At 44.8% G+C, this 19504-nt stretch overlaps 1 protein-coding gene across 1 annotated transcript in view; it reads right to left on the bottom strand.

Moving 5' to 3' along the window:
- Nucleotides 1–19504, bottom strand: part of LOC119444910 (cubilin) — a 337977-nt gene that overhangs the window by 203495 nt on the left and 114978 nt on the right. Inside the window, exons 10-12 of the mRNA XM_049662748.1 lie at nucleotides 9971–10181; nucleotides 1555–1798; nucleotides 188–336 (exon numbers count right to left, since the gene is read on the bottom strand). Coding sequence (XP_049518705.1) covers nucleotides 188–336; nucleotides 1555–1798; nucleotides 9971–10181 — 604 coding nt within the window. The remainder of the gene's footprint in view (nucleotides 1–187; nucleotides 337–1554; nucleotides 1799–9970; nucleotides 10182–19504) is intronic.

Below are 19504 nucleotides of genomic sequence, written 5' to 3'. Positions count from 1 at the left end.
CGGCCCGTTGTGTGAATTTACAGCTTTAGGAGGAGTACACAGCTCGCTACAAAGGGGAATGTGATGACGGAAGGGAATCACATAGATAGATAGATAGATAGATAGATAGATAGATAGATAGATACATAGATAGATAGTAAATAAAGAGAACGAGAGAGAGAGTGAAATTTTTCCCAGGTGAACTTACCGGATGTGTTGCGGGAGAAGATCCCGCATAGGCGCTGTCCGTCGACGTCCAGGTAGTCGTACTCGCAGTCGGTGCTGGACTCCACGTCGAAGCGCTCGAAGTTCATCTCAAGGCGGCACACTGAGGAGCTCATCTTGCGCACCGTGTACCTGCGTGGGGGCGAACGAGGCCGTACCACGACCAGGCTCCTCAGTTGGCTAACATGAATGGCCCAGTGCAGCGAAAGCTCCAAAAAAAGACCCTCGGCGCGCATATGATTTTGCTGCCGTCATAGTAAAGTGCTTCCCACTAATTTTTCTTCTGCAGCGTAACATAAGACTGAGCTAAAACAGTAACTTGTGTTATGGTAAAAACTTTATTAAGTGAAAAATGCATCGGAATAGCGGACACGGGAAAGCCAACTACACCTCAGAATAAGAAATAAGCTCATACGCGTGTAAAATTGCGCGTGAATGACTGCGTGTGGCATCAGAGCACTCATCAAAACCACTTCGTTTTTTTTTCTCAACACAGCGTTTTTCATAGTCACATTAGTCATCGCACTGTTGCTTGGAAAACACGTAGAAACTTCACTTTTTACCGAGACGGCACATTTAGAATCAAGTCATCCACATATTCCCTATAGAACATCTAACTATCCTCCCGCCTCACCCGGTTATTGTCTTTGTGCAATTGAGAAACAACAAGATGAAGACTTTCAAAATAAATGCTTTACAGTTTAAAAATGTCTAGTCTTTAATGTAACCATAACTTAACGAGAGGTAACAACCAAACCTAACACTCAGACGTACGAAGCTAAACGATAAAAATGTAACCGTAGGGAGAACCAAGCTAAACAATAACATTAACCGTACATCTCGCTACGCACACCCAGGCATGACTGAGATAAGCCACAGCCAATTTTTTTGTTACTGCTTTTTATCTATACGCGATTAGCACTTGTGGTTTTGAATACTTATTAATTGTTTATTATTACTTGTTTGTTATTAGTTGTGTAGTATTGCCTATCATGCTGCTGTTGTGGTGGCTGTATTGTCAGTATCGCATTCGGTTCTCTATTGGTTCTTTCACACGTCGTCTAAGAACACTGTGCATGCCGACGGCGCTAGTGTTTTCCTGCATATGAACCAGCTACACTTCAGCCTCCTCGTGTTCCTCCCTCGGCGCCATCTCGCTATCCGCAGTATTGTTGCTGTTTAGGGTCCCTGTCCAATCTTTGATTTTCGGATCATCTCCCGAAAATTTATTGCTGCCATTCTTTTAAAGAAGGAAACGCTTTGAATTCTTAAATGTATTCGCATGGCATGATTGGCAGTTCTATATCGAGCGCTCTTTCTCGCCCCCTCGCTGACGAGGTTTCCACTTACCTGCAGTCGAGGTTGTTGCCGTAGTTCGCCGGGTAGTTGGCACTGAGCAGCATGGCTTCGGGCTTGTGGATGGTCTCGTCGCATTCTCTCTCTTCATCGCCCGCGGGAACTCCACCTCCTCCGGGTGTTGAGGCTGGCTCGTCGCACTCGTCCTGCCGGACGGCGATGTGAAAACCACGGTCGCTCTGCGAGTCGTCCGTGTGGAAGCGCATAACCTTCTGCGGCTCCAGGAAGTCCATCAAGCCTGCGAGGTGTTACGTGTGGGGAAGTGTGGGGGGGGGGGGTGTCAGTGGTGTCCATAGTGCCGTGCTGCACTTGTGGTGTTTCTGATGCGTCGGTTTTCTAGTGCAACTGTGGATTGAAACACGCTCTGCGTCTCAACGCGCTGGCTTGCTCGCGAGAAAGGATATATTATATGCCGCTTGTCGACGCGTGCGCCCGTGGCGTAATGATTTCAATATTTGGCTTGTGTGCGAGAGATCCTGTGTTCGAATCCTGCCGTCTGACAATTTTATTAATCTTGTTATAATTGTTTTTAACACTGGGTACTTTTTTGAAAATAATGAGTTTGCAAAGTCACAATGCCGTTCTAAGCCAAAAGGACGAAATTTAGTCAAATCCATGTCATCATCATCATCATCAGCCTATATTTATGTCCACTGCAGGACGAAGGCCTCTCTTTGTGATCTTCAATTACCCTTGTCTGGCGCTAGCTGATTCCAACCTCCACCTGCAAATTTCCAAACTTCATCACCCAACCTAGTTTTCTGCCGTTCTCGACTGCCGCTTCCCTTCTCTTGGCACTCATTCTGTAACTCGAATGGTCCACCGGTTATCCATCCTGCGCATTACATTGCCGGCCCAGCTACATTTTTGCGTTTAATGTCAACCAGAATATCGGTTATCCCCGTTTATTTTCTGATCCACACCGCTGTCTTCCTGTCTCTTAACGTTAGCCCTAACATTATTCGTTCCATCGCTCTTTGTGCAGCCCTTAACTTGTTCTCGAGCTTCTTTGTTAACCTCCAAGCTTCTACCCCATATGATAGCACCGGTAGAATGCAATGATTATACACATTTTGTTTCAACGACAGTGGTAAGCTCCCAGTCAGGATTTGGCAATGCCTGTCGTATGCACTCCAACACAATTTTATTCTTCTATAAATTTCTTTCTCATGATCAGGGTCCCCTGTGAGTAATTTACATAGATAAACGTACCTCTTTACAGACTCTATAGGCTGACTGGCGATCCTGAATTCTTGTTCTCTTGCCAGGCTATTGAACATTATTTTTGTCTTCTGCATATTAATCTTCAACCCCACTCTTACACTTCTCGGTTAAGGCCTTCGATCATTTGTTGTAATTCGTCCCCATTGTTTCTGAATACGACAATGTCATCTGCAAACCGAAGGTTGCTGAGATATTCGCCCTAAGCCTTCCCCGTCTAAGAGCTTGAATAATTCTTCTAAGCATGCAGTGAATAGCATCGGAGATATTGTGTCTCCTTGCCTGACACCTTTCTTGATAGGTAACTTTCTACTTTTCTTGTGGAGAATCAAGGTAGGCTGTGGTCTCTTTGTGGATATTTGCCGAGATATTCCCGTGTGCCTCCTGTACTCCTTGCATACGCAATGCCTCTATGACTGCTGGTATCTCTACTAATTCAAATGTTTTTCATAATCTATGAAAGTCATACAGAGAGGTTGATTGTACTCTGCAGACCTCTCTATTACCTGATTGATGACATGGATATGATCCATCGTAGAATATCCCTTCCTGAAGCCAGCCTGATCTCTTCGTTGGCTGAAGTCAAATGTTGCCCTGATTCTATTCGAAATTATCTTGGTGTGGTGAATATTTTATATAATACTGAAAGCAAGCTAATGTGTCTATAATTCTTCAATTCTTTAACATCTCCCTTCTTATGGATGAGTATAATGTTGGCATTCTTCCAGCTTTCTGGTACACTTGAAGTCGTGAGGCATTGCGCTTAAAGGGCCGCAAGCTTTTCAAGCATGATATCTCCTCCATCTTTGATTAAATCGACTGTTATTGCATCTAGTCCGGCAGCTTTTCCTCTGGTCATGTCTTTCAAGGCCCTTCTAACTTCATCGCTAGTTATAGAAGGAGCCTCTGTATCATGTTCATCACTACTTCCAACGAAAGTAGCTTGGCTGCCCTGGGCATTGTACAGGTCAGTATAGAATTCTTCCGCTGCTTTTACTATGTCATCGAAATTGCTGATGATATTATCCTGCTTATCTTTCAGGGCATACATTTTGTTTTGTCCTATGCCAAGTTTTTATCTCACTGATTTGATGCTGCATCCATATTTTACTGCTTCCTCAATATTTTCCACGTTATAATTTCGGATATCCCTTACTTTCTTCTTGTTGATCTGTTTCGACAGTTCAGCGAATTCTATCTGATCTCTCGAGTTTGACACTCTCATGTTTTGGCGTTTCTTTATTAGGTATTTTGTTACTTGGGAGAGCTTACCTACTGGTTACCTTGGTGCCTTACCTCCCACTTCAATTGCTGCTTCTGAGATCAGCTTAGTTACGGTTTCATGCATTACCTCTATGTTGTCTTCATCTTCCTGTTCTAAAGATGCATATGTCTTTGCGAGCACCAGCCTGAATTGGTCTGCTTTTGCCCTTACTGCGTCAAAGTTGGCCTGTTTCTTCTTGACTAATTTTATTCTTTCTCCCTTCAAATTGAGAGAAATCCTAGACCTCACTAACCTATGGTCACTCCACTTAATCCTACCTAACACTTCTACATCCTGCACTATTCTGGTATCGGCAGAGAGTATGAAATGTATTTCACAATCTTCCTTGTCTCTCCATTAGGGCTTTTCCAGGTCCACTTCCTGTTGCTGCGCTTCCTGAAGAATGTATTCATTATTCGGAGCCTATCCCTTTCCGCGAATTCTACCAAGATCTCTCCTCTAGTGTTCCTAGAATCGATGCCGAAGTTGCCAATTGCTTGCTCACCAGCAAGCACTTTTCCCTACTTTTGCATTGAAGTCGCCCATTACTACAGTATACTGACTTTGCACTTTCCTTATTGCTAATAAACATCTTCATAAAACTTTTCTATTTCTTCCTCATCGTGACTGGAGGTTGGGGCATAGGCTTGTACTACCTTCATTCTATACCTCCTATTAAGCTTTATTACCACGACTGCTACCCTCTCACTAATGCTGTAGAATTCATCAATGTTGCCCGCTATGTCCCTAGGGGAAGACCTCTGTAGGAGAGGACGTGGCCGTTAGTCAGTACCATAGGTCGGCGCACTCACTCACACTCACTCGCACTCATTTCAAAGGCGTGAGTGCGAGTAAGTGCCACTGAGTGTGAGTGCAGGTGAGTGCGAGTGCGAGTGAGTGCCACTGAGTGTGAGTGCAGGTGAGTGCGAGTGCGAGTGAGTGCCACTGAGTGTGAGTGCAGGTGAGTGCGAGTGCGAGTGAGTGCCAGTGAGTGTGAGTGCAGGTGAGTGCGAGTGAGTGCCAGTGAGTGTGAGTGCAGGCGCGTGTGAGTGCGAGTGAGTGCCTGTGAGTGTGAGTGGAGGTGAGTGCGAGTGAGTGCCAGTGAGTGTGAGTGCAGGTCAGTGTGAGTGTGAGTGAGTGCCTGTGAGTGTGAGTGGAGGTGAGTGCGAGTGCGAGTGAGTGCCAGTGAGTGTGAGTGCAGGTAAGTGCGAGTGCGAGTGAGTGCCTGTGAGTGTGAGTGGAGGTGAGTGGGAGTGAGTGCCAGTGAGTGTGAGTGCAGGTCAGTGCGAGTGCGAGTGAGTGCCTGTGAGTGTGAGTGGAGGTGAGTGCGAGTGCGAGTGAGTGCCAGTGAGTGTGAGTGCAAGTGAGTGCGAGTGCGAGTGAGTGTCAGTGAGTGTGAGTGGAGGTGAGTGCGAGTGCGAGTGAGTTCCAGTTAGAGCGAGTGCGCGTGAGTGCCAGTGAGTGTGAGTGGAGGTGAGTGTGAGTGAGTGCCAATGAGTGTGAGTGAGTGGAGGTGAGTGCCAGTGAGTGTGAGTGAGTGGAGGTGAGTGCCAGTGAGTGTGAGTGGAGGTGACAGCCAATGAGTGTGAGTGGAAGTGAGTGTGAACGTGGTGAGTGCCTGTGAACGTTACTGAGTGCTGTGAGTGTGAACGTCACTAAGTGCTGCGAGTCTGAACGGGGTGAGTGCTTCTGGGTGTCTAGAGGTGAGTGTGAACATGAGTGAGTGGTTGTGAGTGGAAGTGAGTGTGAACGTTGTGAATGCTTGAACGATAAGCAGAGGTGATATCGGTTCACCTTGCTTGCGGAAAAATGGAGGCACGTTGTGTGCACAAGCTCACTCGCGGTGATGACTTATCGCACTAGCAGATTGTGCACGCCAAGATAGAAACCACTCACTAAGGTCGTAATAATCCAAGGATCAGGCATGAGTGAGACAATGTATAGTGAGATGAGCGGATATATTATATTGCGATAGCAATTATATGGACACTCCAAGCGAACTTCTGCCGTGGTCGTGGACGTTGTTGTGATGTTCCGTATAAAGTCCAAACACGGTAAAATCGTCGCAGCGTACCGGCGGTACGCTGCGTGTGCGAGTGCAAGCTTGCGAGAGTCAGCCGACACTTGCTGCTCAATCTCGCGCGTCAGGCCACGATGTAAGTGCACCGTGGCGCCAGGCATTGGGGGGGGGGGGGGCGTTTTGCTGCGGCGGCGGCCGCGTGGGTGTCGTATCACGAAAGCGATCTGTGACGTGGAAAAAGGGCGCGCGCGCGCGCCTCCTCTTCACACCGATTTGCCACGTGAAATATATTCAACTAGAGCAGGTAACTTCGTATGCGCCGTGTTTTCAACGTTTAGTTCGCTTTGAAGCGAAAGGCGGCACGAAGGTCAATTCGCTCGCGGCTAAAGCTGCGCCTCCTTACTCCAGCCTTCTGACAGCGAGTTTCCGCGGTCATCGAGCGAGATACGTTCATGTTTAACTGTTCGCGCGTGACACCGTGCTTGTCTATTCAGGTAGTAGGCGAATGTTTACAAATTTATACGGCCCATTAAACTACTATCCTTGCTTCGCATAGATCTCTACTAATTTGCTATCGCATTCGAAGCTTCGCCTTTCGGCCGAAACTGCGACATTTTCTTTAATACACCAGGGAGTATGTATCGGCTGGAGCGCTGATGGCAGACATATGCAAATAATGACCGGCAAATTTTGCCATGACTTCCACTGAGTGAACACGTTTAATACCGTGTGATTTGCTAGAGCTTCGCTGGTCATCCGCCTTCAGAGGGTGGAATGGCTCCTCATTTTCTTCCTCTTTCCCTCTTAAACGTACACGTACAGGCTCCTTATATAAACAGGCAGAGCGGAAGAGGGACTAGCCAAGTTAGCACAGAGTAACAGACACGCACGCTCGCATACATGGAGAAAAAGCGAGGATGCAATGATAAATACCGCTTTGTTCTCCCTTTTGTGTTTGTTTCGGCGTTAAGTGGTTGACTAAGTATACGGAAAGTCAATCTCTCCCTCTATTTCCCGCTCTCTTGGCTCAATCCGACCGAAGGGGAGCTTAGCGATCATGGGCGGCAAGCATGCACACGTCTAATGTCAATGACAGAGAAATGGACAGAGAGAGTTTGGGGCTGACGTCAATGTTTATGTCACCATGAATTAATTGAAACGAAAACTTTAGTCGTGCTAGTTTTGCTCTACTTTGCAGTGTTAATAAACCAGCTCTCTTTAATAATTTAGTAAATGAATCTGTTAATTTGTATTTTATTAAAACATAACCTTATTGCCTTCCTCTGCACCCCTTCCATTCTTGCAATGAGTTATTTTGTGTACGGAAACCAAACAATATTGGCGTGCTCCAGCACTGCTCGAACAAGCATATTGTAGGCCAGCAAATTTTATCTGGGCGCGCAAGACGAAGGTGTCTTCTCAGAAAGAAGAGTCGGTTTAGTGCTCAGCATGTACATTTATTTCAACTTGAGGTTATTTTGTTAACATGACTTTCCCATCGGAGAGCGTATGCTAAAGTGACACTTAAATATTTACGCTGAAATGCAGAAGTGACAGGTGTGTCATTAATAATGTAAGTAAAGTCAGACATCTCTTTCTTTCTTACTGCTAGCGTTACAGCTTTTTCGGCATTTAGAGTCATCTGCCACTCCCGACACCAAGAAAAGGCAGAATTTTGTATATGGTAATTATCACTGTGATTAATTTCGCGGTAGGAAATACATTAGTCAGCGAATAGACGGATGTTACATTGTAATCTGGAGGCAAATCATTTATGTATAATAAAAATAAACCTGGGTCCAAAACACTGCCTTGGCGCACTCCCGATGCAACCGGTGCTAAATTGGAAGCTTCGTTATGAATATACAAGAATTATGAGCGGTATAGATCGGCACAGTGACTCATGAGTGCACTCACTCACACTCGCACTCATTTCAAAGGGGTGAGTGCGAGTGAGTGCCAGTGAGTGTGAGTGGAGGTGAGTGCGAGTGAGTGCCAGTGAATGTGAGTGTAAGTGAGTGCGAGTGCCAGTGAGTGTGAGTGGAGGTGAGTGCGAGTGAGTGCCAGTGAGTGTAAGTGCAGGTGAGTGCGAGTGAGTGCCAGTGAGTGTGAGTGCAGGTGAGTGCGAGTGGGAATGAGTACCAGTGATTGTGAGTGCAGGTGAGTGCGAGTGCGAGTGAGTGCCAGTGAGTGTGAGTGCAGGAGAGTGCGAGTGCGAGTGAGTGCCAGTGAGTGTGAGTGCAGGTGAGTGTGAATGCGAGTGAGTACCAGTAAGTGTGAGTGCGGGTGAGTGCGAGTGCGAGTGAGTACCAGTGAATGTGAGTGCAGGTGACTGCGAGTGCGAGTGAGTGCCTGTGAGTGTGAGTGCAGGAGAGTGCGAGTGCGAGTGAGTGCCAGTGAGTGTGAGAGTGCAGGTGAGTGTGAATGCGAGTGAGTACCAGTAAGTGTGAGTGCGGGTGAGTGCGAGTGCGAGTGAGTACCATTGAATGTGAGTGCAGGTGACTGCGAGTGCCAGTGAGTGCCTGTGAGTGTGAGTGGAGATGAGTGCGAGTGCGAGTGAGTGTCTGTGAGTGTGAGTGGAGGTGAGTGCGAGTGCGAGTGAGTGCCAGTGAGTGTGAGTGCAGGTGAGTGTGAGTGAGTACCAGTGAGTGTGAGTGCAGGTGAGTGCGAGTGCGAGTGAGTACCAGTGAGTGTGAATGCAGGTGAGTGCGAGTGCAGGTGAGTGCGAGTGCGAGTGAGTACCAGTGAGTGTGAGTGCAGGTGACTGCGAGTGCGAGTGAGTGCCTGTGAGTGTGAGTGGAGATGAGTGCGAGTGCGAGTGAGTGCCTGCGAGTGTGAGTTGAGGTGAGTGCGAGTGAGTGCCAGTGAGTGTGAGTGGAGGTGAGTGTGAACGTGAGTGAGTGCGGGCCTGGAAAAAATTATGGTGAGTGAGTGTGAGTGAGTGTTCTCCCACACTGCCAACCTATGGTCAGTCAGTACTGTATAAGCCTCACCAGTTCTTGTAACCTCACTAAGGTCAATATTATCCCAGGCGATACCTGATAATTCTTCAAATAGCCCTGCTAAGCTAGCCTCAATCGATAGGGTGCGCCTGTTGAACGTTGTCAAGTTCAGTTTCCATTGGCGGCCTGTCCGGACCCAGATATTCTTAGCACCCTCTGCCGCGTCGCAGGTCTGACGGCCGCGTTGGTCAGGTGCTCCGCAGCCGCTGGGGACTCAGAGACATGGGAAGATTGCAGGAGTAACGAGGGAGGTAGTGGCCGAATTCTGCACTGCAGGGAGGCCAATTCCTGTTCTGGTGAGGGAGTGACATTGATGAAGCTTAGTGGGCCTTCCTAATTTGGTTGCACCTGGACTAGTATAGCCCCACTAGGTCCAGGCGATATTATTTTTTTCTTTTTTTTACCGGTTCAGGCGCAACTCCGTGCCTGGAAATGTATTGGACGGGGAAGAAAAGAAAAAAACGTACTAACCATCATTCCTATCATGAATGAATCACCCTCCTTGCAGCTCCCGCAGACACTAGCGCCCACAGCTTCCTCTAGTAATTATCGTATGAAACTCTCTATGCTTGAAACGGTGAACTACTTCTTCGCTCACCGTTCCTAGATGGCACCATCCCGTTAAACACGTTCGGCGTTAGAGGCCAGATACGTACGAAAACATGCCTGGAACACGGTATAAAAATCTTCGGTTTAAAAAGAAAGCGCAGTCAGCATGTGACTCATTTCCACCTCTCCGGGAAATAAAGCATTCAGTTGCTAGTCAGCGCTCTGTCCTATGTTTCTTTTGCTGTGACCTAAGGCGTGCTGTTTAAAGCTGTTTGCTAGATGTACCAACCGCCCAAATGAACACTTCCGTTGAATGGTTTTAACAGGGTGTGACCGCACGGGGCCTGCACTTACGGACGGCCCCGGGCACTACGGTTCCGCAGACGCGCGTGCCGTCGATGGCCAAGTAGTCACCCTGGCATGAATCCGAAGGCTGCAGCTGGAAGTCCAGGAAGGTGATCTCCATCTGGCATATGTTGCCGTGAGCGCGTCGAACCGTGTACACGCAATCCGTGCCGTCCTCGTAGTCGCCGGGGTAGTTGGCACTTTCCAGCTCGAACTCCATCTGCGACACGTGCAAGGAAGCGGGTCTTGGTAGGACGGCCCAGTCAGACCTCGTGGGAAGTGATAGTAAGCGAGCATTTTAGTATAGCGTTAACGTTCCACGGGGACTACATCAATACTACCTGCCGTTGATCATTCGTTCTCGCAAAAACTGTCTGCTGTGAATATGAAACTTGATTCTCTCGCGACAAATGTTACAGCACTGATGGTGAAAATTTAGGAACTATTGTCGGTTAAGGAAACTCGTGAAAAGTGCTCAATACCAGGAATCGGGGACATCGTCGAACAGCGCCTCTAGCGGCCGCCTCTGAAAACATGCGCATTTTCTATGGGAGAGCGTCGTTTTTCCCAAATTACTAATCATAGAAGCCATCTTTCAAAATATTACTGTGGAAATAGGCTCTGGAAGCTTAGCCCGACATCTCATGCAAGCGGTACCATTACTTACGACAGAAAACCCGTTCCAAATTGCGGGCGAAGTTCGAAGTATGGGAGTCTATGGAAACGGCCAAATTTTGGAGGCTTTTTTGGCCACTAAAAAGCAATTTGCGATGAGCCTATTGCATCGATCGATGTATTACCGGGGATTTATCAACTTCAATGACTCTGCTTTCAGCTAGTTGCAGCAGCAGCTCTTGAAATGGCAAAAAAGTCGTTCCAAAATCGCATTTTTGATAACAAGGTCGCAGAATTTATTGTGGTACGTATATAAACCTAGTTTTTGCCTCCCGCAGCACGTCGAACCGATAGCCGAGCGTTCTGCGTGACCACAGATTAGGATCACTGATACCACAATTCTGAGTTCGCATGTTCGAAGCCAGCGGCAACGCTATTTTTTTTATCCCTTTGTCGCTGCTTAGTTTGGCGGTTTCCCGCCAGATGGCATATTCCCAAATGCAGGTAATTTAGTTACGGTTCTTGTTTCGTTTCTTTCTACGGTACCAACGTCTTCCTAAAAAATTGCTGGCTGGTTTCGTGAACATGCGAACGTGCTTCCAAACTTCTTTTGCACATTAGGTGTAATGTATTTGAGACAATAAACCCAGGTTACGTGTTTTGAAAGTTAATTTCTTTCTTAAGGCAAACATTTATGAAGACATTACTAAGAAATATTTTTGGCGTCTTCAGTTATATCATGGAAAAGGCGTGTTTGTGCGATTATTTTGCAGCTTGAAACGTACCACAAAAAAAATAGTGTCCAGTGTGTGCAATTAAAAGACACAGAAGTACAAAACTTGGCTGCAGCCCCAGACGTAGTATTCTTAGAAAGGAATACAGAAGCTATTGGACTGAGTATATTTGCATTATATCAAAGCAGAATTTTTCCGTACCGGATCTTCGGTGCAAATGAAGGCTCTCCGAATTATTTCACAAGCTTTTTTGCTTAGTACAAACCGATACCTCGAAACATAAACATTCTATCCTCAATATGCAGCGCACGTGTCGTATCATTTGAGCCATTCCCATATACCTTTACGAAATTCCAGAAATACTAAAGGTCTTCATATCCTTTTACCACAACGTGCGCTGAGGAGTATTGGAAATTATGCGAAAAGATACCGGGACGTGCTAATGTAGTTTGTCGTGTAAAAATAGAGAACGATTCCAATCACAGACCACACCCTTTTTGAGTTATGCCCACAAAGTGTTGCAAGAAGACATTGTTTTCGGCTAGAATCACCAAAGTTGCTATGGCATTCTGCCGTTCTGTTCTTAACTAACTCTATTGCTGAATCAGATCGCAGCACCATGATATAATTACTGGTACAATTCTTCGGTAATTCTGTAAGAATATTCTCCTACCCTAAATTTAACGTGTTTGAACAATTGAAGAAACATGAGAAAGGACCGTGAGGGTTTGCAGAAATGTTCCCCAATGGTATTGTCATGATCACGCCAGCGTCCACTGACACCATTTATCACTTTACTGCCTGTAAATAAAATACAAAAGTGTCGTTCCTTGTGCGAGAGTAGCACAATCGCAGCTGATCCTTTCATATGGGCCCACTAAGCCACACCTTCCCTTTTCTGCCATGGTGCCACAAGAGATGTCAATTTCACCCTTGAATTTCTCCCTTTCAGTTTCCTAAAAAGTATAGGGACGTACACAAGACGAACATTCGAAGTTTTGAAGTAGTCCTGAGATTTTAGTAAAATTCCATAGGCAATGTTATTATCCTTTATTTGTTTACATATTTATTACACCTGATTGGTGATAATAATGGCGTACTACATAATAGTTCAGTTCTTCTACTAAATAAGTCATGTCTGAGATGGCTGTCGTGAAAATTAACCAGGTGTAAGCACTGCATGACGCTGGCTGGAAGGCCATTCATTAAAAAAAATGTGTGCAGAATGAGGAAAATGCAGGTGTTCAATCGCACAGTCGCCGCCAAAAGTTTACGCGGCCGAGGTTCTGCGCAAAAGTTCATTTTCAACGCTGCTACGCCCGCAGCCAGTAAAAAAATGCAAAACTTTTGTTTTGTTTACTCTAGACCTGTATACGCTATAAATTCGAATACTACGATGCGTGACTAAGGCGTAGAAATATAAATATTTTTTCACCTTCTGGGGTACGAAAACTTTTGACGCTGACTATACGTTCTGAAGGCAGGTTGCTTTTTAGCTTATTCGTGATGACAAGCGCGAACTCTTGATGATGGAATATTGGAGCGTAGAATTGTATAACTTGTGCAAGCTCAGGCGACTTCACGACGCAAACATAGCGATGAGGGGACGTCGAGACTTCCTCACCGCCGCCTCCCAGGCGTGCTGTGCCGCCCAGGCTTGGTCGTCGAGGGCGGAGCTCCGCAGAGCCTCACGCAACCTCGACGAGAGGGTCGTGGTGTGAATGTGAGTGTACTGTGCTGGGCACTCCCACAGCATATGCGGAAGCGTAGCCGGGTGAGTGCCACAGCACCGGCAGTTTGGGGTACTGTAAACTTCAGGGAATATAAGGTGGAGTCGGGCGGGTGAAGGGTACGTATTTGTTTGTAGCAGACGCAGGGTGGTAGCCTGCGCCCAACTGAATTTGGGGTGAGGTAGGGGGAAAGATCGGCACAGCATGCGTTTTGTTTATTAACACTGATGATAAATGAATAGTCAAAGTAAATGAATGTTACTGTGCGATTCTGGACAGACTCGAGTGTAACGCATAAGTTCTATATCACGGTAGGTTCCATACTAATTCTATACTACGCATTCCTATTCGAATTTTGGCCGTCTTAAGCCTACCGAGTTTCAAGTAATCAAAATAGGTAGGCAATTGCTTCATGGGATGAAGCCGAGGCCATGGTAGATGTGATTAGTAATGCGGTATATGTGAGTAGGCTGACTGGGATTATTACATGAAGTGCGCCAACGTACCTACGTAAGGTCACGGTGGAAATTACAGAGCCCTTTATTGTATATATATTGAAGTCATCGGAGAGTGTCTTTGCTAAAAAGTAATAAGTTTAATAATATCAGGACTGATTAGCCTTCTGTTAAAATTTTAGGAAAAATACCATGTACGAAGTTCTATTGTGATTTAAATTGCAACGTTATCAGCGCTTCCAAAGAAAAGTGACTGTACAAGTCCATCTTTCTCGGGCGTTCATGTCACCTAGGTACCACCACCTGACACATGACCTTTATATTTTAAAATCTTCCCCGATGACGTAAGTTACGTTGCGGCAAAAAATAAATACCCTTTCTAAAGAATGAACCATAACAGCTTCCCGACAAAGCGCAGTACGTTGGCGTAAGTCGTCATTTGTGATAACGATAAGAGCGACAGCCCGTTGTTAAAAATGACTTGTCACTCCCCGGTTTTTCTTTTTTGCTCAAGGACGCAACTAACCCGTAGAAGGGTAATCCCTCCCTTCGCATGATGCTTGCGACCTTTCTGGTTCCGGACAAGCGCGTTGTTTGTGTATATTTCAGGTGCGCTTGGCATCGAAAGGCTTAAAGCTTGAAACAGCGAAAGGCTGTCACAGTCACTTCGGTAGCTATACGGAAAGCGCGGACAATCAGTCCACTTTCAGCAAACGCGCTCTCAAACAAGACATAATTGTGAGAAAGGGGCTCCTATATTACCCATAGCGAGAAATGTATCCAGAAATTACACCTCATTATCCCAATGTGTTTATGAGCCGCACTCTGCAGCCTGTATTCCGTATTATGACAAAAATTATAGTTTGTGCAGTGTCAGTGTAGCCTAAACATAAAACAGGAAATTGAAGTCATCACATCAACTATCATATATCATAAAGTGAAAGAAATAAAACTGACACTGTACTTCATAATACTCGCACTGCAAACTTTGATGCATGTGATTAATTTCAATTTCCTATCCGTTCCAGGGTAGAAATATGCTGTTCAGTTGGTAAACACAGATTATTTTGCAAAATTTGATAAGAATTTTTGCCTCCAACATATGTTCCTATTGGTCATGCACATTTCTCTCTATCGAATATAAGGTCGAAACATCACAAAGTCGAATTGTGAATCGTTTAAAAGTTAAACTGGCTTCTCCACATAGGGCAAATGCCATAGGAATTTGAGAATGTAATAATACACAATCATTTGGTTGCATAAACTTCCTGGTTATAGGCATGTAATGAAAAGTTGAAATGTATTACACGGCTTTGTCTTTTCGCGGCAATTTCTTCCACTGCATTTATAAAGTCATGTACGTTTTTTTTTAAATTTTAGCGAGAGTCCAAAAACACATAGCAACTTATTTACCAAATCGATGTGAGTTTCAAGAGCTCGGTAATTAGGTTGTCATTTGAGCAAATAAGACGAGAGACTTTCATGCACAGACAAAATAAGCGGCTAAGAGGAACAGCTGACTAGTCATTCCAGAAGATAAACTGAGTTTAGCTATGTAGCGTTAAACTATGTAGCTTTAAATAATGCACATATTTTATACATCGCCGGATAGGGGTCATTGGAGATCGCTGGGCGAGGCCTTCGTCCTACCATGGAGATAAATATAGTCTGATGATGATGTATAAACATTGCCGGAGGTGACCACCCCTCATCCAAGAAATATTTTTTACAGTTTAATAATATATTTATTTGCGCCGTCAGCACAAGAAGGCATTACGGAAGGAAGTGGGTTCAGCAGGCTAAACAAATAATGCAACTATTAAAAAGTAACTTTTTAATCATATAGTTTTACCTGGTGGTACGTAGAAGAAACTTCACTACGCACCAGGAAGGCAGCGTTACAATTATGCCATATTACCTGATATTACAAAGAATTTAAAAGGAACATAGTAAGTAATTAACAAATTCAGATTACACAACGTACGCTAGTTGATGTTGCATGAAACTTGCGTTTATTAGTACTCTTTAGGATTTATTTGGGGAGGCGATACCATTCAAGGGCTGTGCGAGGCCAGAAAGAGCTGAAGGAAGTTAATGTGACTAAATCTGATACGTATTTTGTACAGCTGATCAATACGATGCCATATATGTGGTGACGGAGATACAGTCGTACGCGGATATATCAAGGCAACTTATAACTAATTATTCTGTATATCGAACAGCTGTAAAATACCCTTGAAAATTCCATGCAAATGTATCGGGCTGGTGCACGCGTATAAAGAACGCTCGTTCACCAGCACATTCGATATATCGAACGCGGCGCCACGCAGAAGACCTCATAGTGCACGTCTTTGTACACTTTGAGGTATTCTGGCACCTGGAGGTGGAGAAGAGATAGTGCGGTCAGTTGAGCCCTGTCAGCCTGTTCGGCTAGCCCTCATACTACCTCGGACGTCAACATTCCTTCTATCCGATTTTCAAGGCGTCGTCGTGTGGGTTGAGTGCCTATTCATGAGTTTATTTTCCGCAAGCGATGACCGCTACAAGTGTAAAGAAAAGAATCAGCTTGGACTTTTCAATGAAGTTGAAAGTGAACCAGCAATTTTTTTGCGTGTAAATAAAGTGTGCTTGCTTTTTTCCCCAGAGTTGCGTGCAGTAAATTAGCGGCTCTCGGATGCACTAATCGGTAAGCCACCAATTAGTGCAACCTGAGGGCCTATTATTTTATATATCGAATTACCTATACATCGAACTTTTTGTGATCCCCTTCAGGTTCGATATATCCGGGTTCGACTGTATCAGTGTATGGGTTACAAATTCAAGTTTAGCTTTATTTGGGGTTAGAGTAGATTCGATCATAAGTTGAACATATAAAACGAGTGGAGTAATTTTGAGTTCTAATGAGGTAATAAATACAATGGAATTTCACACATTGGAAGTATACTCAAATTTTGTTCCTATTAGTGTTCTCTATAGTAGTAACATGAGAGAGGATGGTGGCCTTATAAGTGTACAGGAGCCAATAACCCAACGTTCGATCCGCATTGTTACTAATCTCGATATACCAGGTAAGATTATCCGTACTATGAACACGTGAATGCTTTTATGACTATACAGGCTGTAACTCCGTGTTGTTAAGTAAGTACGTCGAAGAGCTGTTTTGAATGGGAGTTGCTCAGATGATGTTGCTGCTACGTCTGGCGTGCCGCAAGGCTCCGTGTTGGGGCCCATTCCTTTTCATTTTTTTAATGCGAAAGCATTATATGCCCCATTACGCGAAAACCCGTAGTTGTAGTCGGCGACGCTACCAAAAATTATCGCTAGGCACAGGACGCGCCTGCATCTATCGGAAGTTTCTCGAACGTTATCGATGCTTCTATCCGTTGTCTCTTGTCACCGACGCTCATGTAATCTGATTGTATGAGCTACGCGAAGTATCTAGCACTTTCTGGAAGACATGCGGGTACCAGGGATTATTCTGGGGCCTTCAATGACTCATGTATAAAAGCCGACGCGTTTCGCCGCTGATCAGATTTCAACGATTGCTGACTGTATTCGCCGCTTTCGTTGTGCTTCAAGTGTAACTTGCTTTTGTGGGCACATGTTCGCCCAATAAAGAATCAGTCTCGTCATACACAGTTTTAGGACTGTTTACTTCAGCGTCACTACTACGTGACGGTATGGGAATGTGCTGATCAGACTATCTGAAGTAGAGCACTGCACGGGCCGGTTTTTCAAGTCCGGGCCTGACCCGAGCCCGATGTACCATACTTTGGCCGGCCCGGTTCTGTTCGACCCATTAGGCTTTTTGCCTATACGAAGCTTGTTCGAGTTTTCGATTATTGTGAAGATACTGTGATGTGATCAACGGCCGCCGGGCGGTCTTCAAGTTGCATCAAAGCAGGTTTTTGTCCTGCATCCCTTCTTGCTGGTTACTTGATAATTTAACTGTGAGAGAAATAAACATTTCATTACTAGCCGAATACACACAGATTATTATATGAATATTTGGTATGAAAGCAAACCATACAATCGACAGTTAAGAAAATAGGGAGGGATCAGGCTAAAAACCACCGGGAGTGGCGGAACCCCGGCTTACATTTAGGCATGCAGTTGTAGAAAAGCACATCTGTTGATGACCAGGCTTGTGCTTTAAAGAGTGCGACAACATAATATAGCGAAGGCATAGGTGAACACTACCGTAAACGCCGCGGCCCGCCATTTAATCTCACTTTTGAATCTCATATAGTCATTCGGATACAGTGATGGAACTCGAGCCAATAATTTTGGCGCGAATGTAAATTTAGATACGGTGGTTACTGGCTTTCAGGAATACGATAATACACGGCCACTAGAAGCTTCTTTTTTTCATTAAACAGAAATTGTTGACCAACAAAGCTAACGCTCATCATATTTTCACACGGAACATGCCATTTTTATTGCTTTATTCGGCTTCATTAAATGATGTCAATTTTTCAGTTGACAATTTAGGCATCCTTGTTTAGAAATATATGCAAATTTAGACTCTGTCAAATTGTGTTTCAGTACAGTGCATCTACAACGTAGGTTTTGCTTGTTTTTTTTTCTCCGCCCAGATTAAAGTATGATCTGCTTCCTTATTCACGTAAATTCGCAGACAACACATCTAGTGCTACAAAAACATATACAAGGCTGCGAACACGAGGGTCGAGCCACTTAACGAGTGCAAATAGCATTCAAAATAAAAATTTACTGAGGCAATAAAATGCTCGGCATTTCTATTTTGTTTGTCATATTCCCCTCCCCAATGTTGAGAAATTTTGCAGCATCCACGTAGACTTAAAGCATTTGTCTAAGAACAATATACACTTGAAAGTCTCAGTTTAATTAGTTGGCCTAATTGTGAATTAAGCTACGGCAGAACATTCAACTCGCTTGAAAATATAACGAAGAAAATTAATGGAAACCAGTAGTAATTTGCTCTGTGCCTTAAGACAAAAAAAAGTTGCAAATGAACTTTTCAGAATTTATTTGCTACAATTTTATCGGGGTACTCTAAGTAATTCTTGAAAACTTATTTAATTTTTTGTTTTTCCTTTAAAATGATCGCGCCAAAAATCTAGATATTTTTCTGCAGCAACAAAATATTGCAGTCGACTCTGCCTCTAGGCACGTCTTCCGCTCTTGAAAAATGTAACGAGCTCTATCGAAACTCATCTCATTGATTCCTGTTAAGGATAGCTCGGATACCTGAAACAGTCTGATGAATGTTTTTGCAGCGACTCTCACACCAATCCAATAGTTTTCCATTTCTTTAGCGCGACTGCAATGCATATATATTTATAACTCTCTGGCACTCTTGAAGTGTGCCTTTCGCCGCTATTCCCACCCATCCAAATGTATTTCCCCTTGTCGATAGGCGGCGCCGCTGTCGAAATAATACCGCTACCTCCATCAAACTTCGGGTCGTCCGTCACATGCCTGAGCACGATCATCTCTAGGAATTCGAGGTGTTAATAGGCTGGGAACAATGTGGACAAGAGTTCGTTAGTGTCGCGAAGACGAAAGAATTCCTGCAGAAGCCATGTTAAATTATTATCGAAGTTAATGCGATTAACATTCACACAATCTAGCGAGCAAGAAGCCACACGCCGTGTTAGATAAGACACCTTTATTTAGAATCCGTAGTGTTTCTCCTGATGTTTCAAGTGATTCGGCTATATGCGGCCATGCACTGTCTCCCTGATTGACCCGCTTTTTTATGACCATCGCTCGCCAATGTTACCTCACGATGGTAGAACAAGTACCGCAGGCCGACGGTGCATGTAGTGACGACGATGGAATTACGAGGTAGGAATGATGTCGATAGAACGACGAAGGCATATGGGGACGACGGCATGACCACGAGAGGATGATTCTGAAGTGATGGCGATAAATAATTGCGACGGAATACAATGCCATGACGCCGGTGTTCTAATCTCGATTGATTGACAATAATTGTACAATACTAGCGGAATGAAATAGAAATTA

Source organism: Dermacentor silvarum, chromosome 1 (assembly GCF_013339745.2).
Source record: "Dermacentor silvarum isolate Dsil-2018 chromosome 1, BIME_Dsil_1.4, whole genome shotgun sequence".
Taxonomy (NCBI): domain Eukaryota; kingdom Metazoa; phylum Arthropoda; class Arachnida; order Ixodida; family Ixodidae; genus Dermacentor; species Dermacentor silvarum.
This window is presented reverse-complemented; position numbering and strand designations above follow the sequence as displayed.